Genomic DNA, 1,426 nt, shown 5'->3' on the forward strand with positions numbered 1-1,426 from the left:
AGGCGATTTTATAAAGATTCAATAGCTGGCCACTGTACTTCTTTCTCCAGAAGTGCTTGACTCTCCTGGAAACAGTGAGGGTGAGTTTGTGCAGACCAAATGCTCAATGTACCTTTCCTGCACAAGTAAGTAGAAAAATGTTAGCATATTCCTTTTTCAAGAAAATTTATATGTAAAATATGAATTTATAGTATAGATAGCTGGTAAAGAAATTTAAAGAACTGACTTCTTATTGAAAATCAGATCAAATACTCCTAAGATAACAGTCAATAGGGACATGATTTTAAAAACTCAACATACACACTTTAAAAAAAAATGCTCTTCAGTCTATACATGTATACCACTTAGTTACCCTTGCTCTTAGGGAAAGATATCATCTCTTTAAGTTTGATATTATAAATACAAATTTTATTTTTTAAAGCTTTTGTTATTTAAATAGAAAAAGCTCTTTTTAACTGTTACACAAAAAATGGAAAGTGAGACAATCCATCTTTTAGACAACAATCTTCTCTTTTTCCAACAGTGTCATCTTCTTTGAAAGACAAGGTAATTCCTTGTAAATAAGGCTTTTAATAAATTACAAATATGTAATAAGTCCTTCTGCTTCCTAACTACTTAATGCACTGTTGCATAGCAACAATTTTCTTTTTCTGCTTCTTCTTTGTTGGAAGTCTGAGAGTCTGAAATCTGCATTGGCTTGGTTGAGCTGGGGAATTTTTTTGGTACCAGGGGTGCAAATATCCATTGTAGAAATCAGTAGCTGTGAGTGTTTTCTTAAGCATCACTGATCGAACACCAATCCAGCCATCCTTAAAGACAAAAGACAAATAGTAAATAGGAAGTGGTGGCAATACTGAAAAACTAAATTATTCATTTCAAAAATCTTTTTTTTTTTTTTGGCCGGGGCTGGGTTTGAACCCGCCACCTCTGGCATATAGGGCCAGCACCCTACCCTTTTGAGTCACAGGGGCCGCCCTCAAAACTTTTTTTGATTTCCATCTTAATTGTCATCATTGACTGTTCAGAAGCAGGATGTTTACTCCATGGATTTGTATAGTTTCAGGAGTTCCCTTCAGAATTGACTTTTAGTTTTATTCCATTATGATCTGAGAAAATACAAGATATGATTTTGATTTTTTAAAAGTTTATTGCAATATGTTTTGTGGCCTAAGAGAAATACTTGTTTTAAGTCAGCAACTGGGGATAGAAGTATGTTATTAGAAAAAACCAGGTTTACTATAGCTAATAAAACACACGTGATAGAACATAAAGTTTGAGACAATCATCTTGACTAAAAATGAGAAAGCATGACCAATAAAACTGACCACCCTGGGTGTGGAAGCTCACACCTGTAATCCCTGCATCTGGGAGGCCAAGGCAGACAGAGTACTTGAACTCACAAGTTCGAGAGCAGCCTGAGCTAGAA

The 1,426-nt window shown here is 34.9% G+C and overlaps 1 protein-coding gene across 1 annotated transcript in view; it reads right to left on the reverse strand.

Annotated features, from left to right (window-relative positions):
• Positions 1-550: 550 nt before the first annotated feature.
• Positions 551-1,426, reverse strand: part of MTFMT (mitochondrial methionyl-tRNA formyltransferase) — a 24,122-nt gene continuing 23,246 nt past the window's right edge. The window contains 1 exon segment of the mRNA XM_003784425.2: positions 551-809. Coding sequence (XP_003784473.2) covers positions 612-809 — 198 coding nt within the window. The 3' untranslated portion in view covers positions 551-611.

The sequence above is a fragment of the Otolemur garnettii genome, unplaced genomic scaffold (genome assembly GCF_000181295.1).
Source record: "Otolemur garnettii isolate 467f Iridium unplaced genomic scaffold, OtoGar3 scaffold00011, whole genome shotgun sequence".
Classification (NCBI taxonomy): Eukaryota; Metazoa; Chordata; class Mammalia; order Primates; family Galagidae; genus Otolemur; species Otolemur garnettii.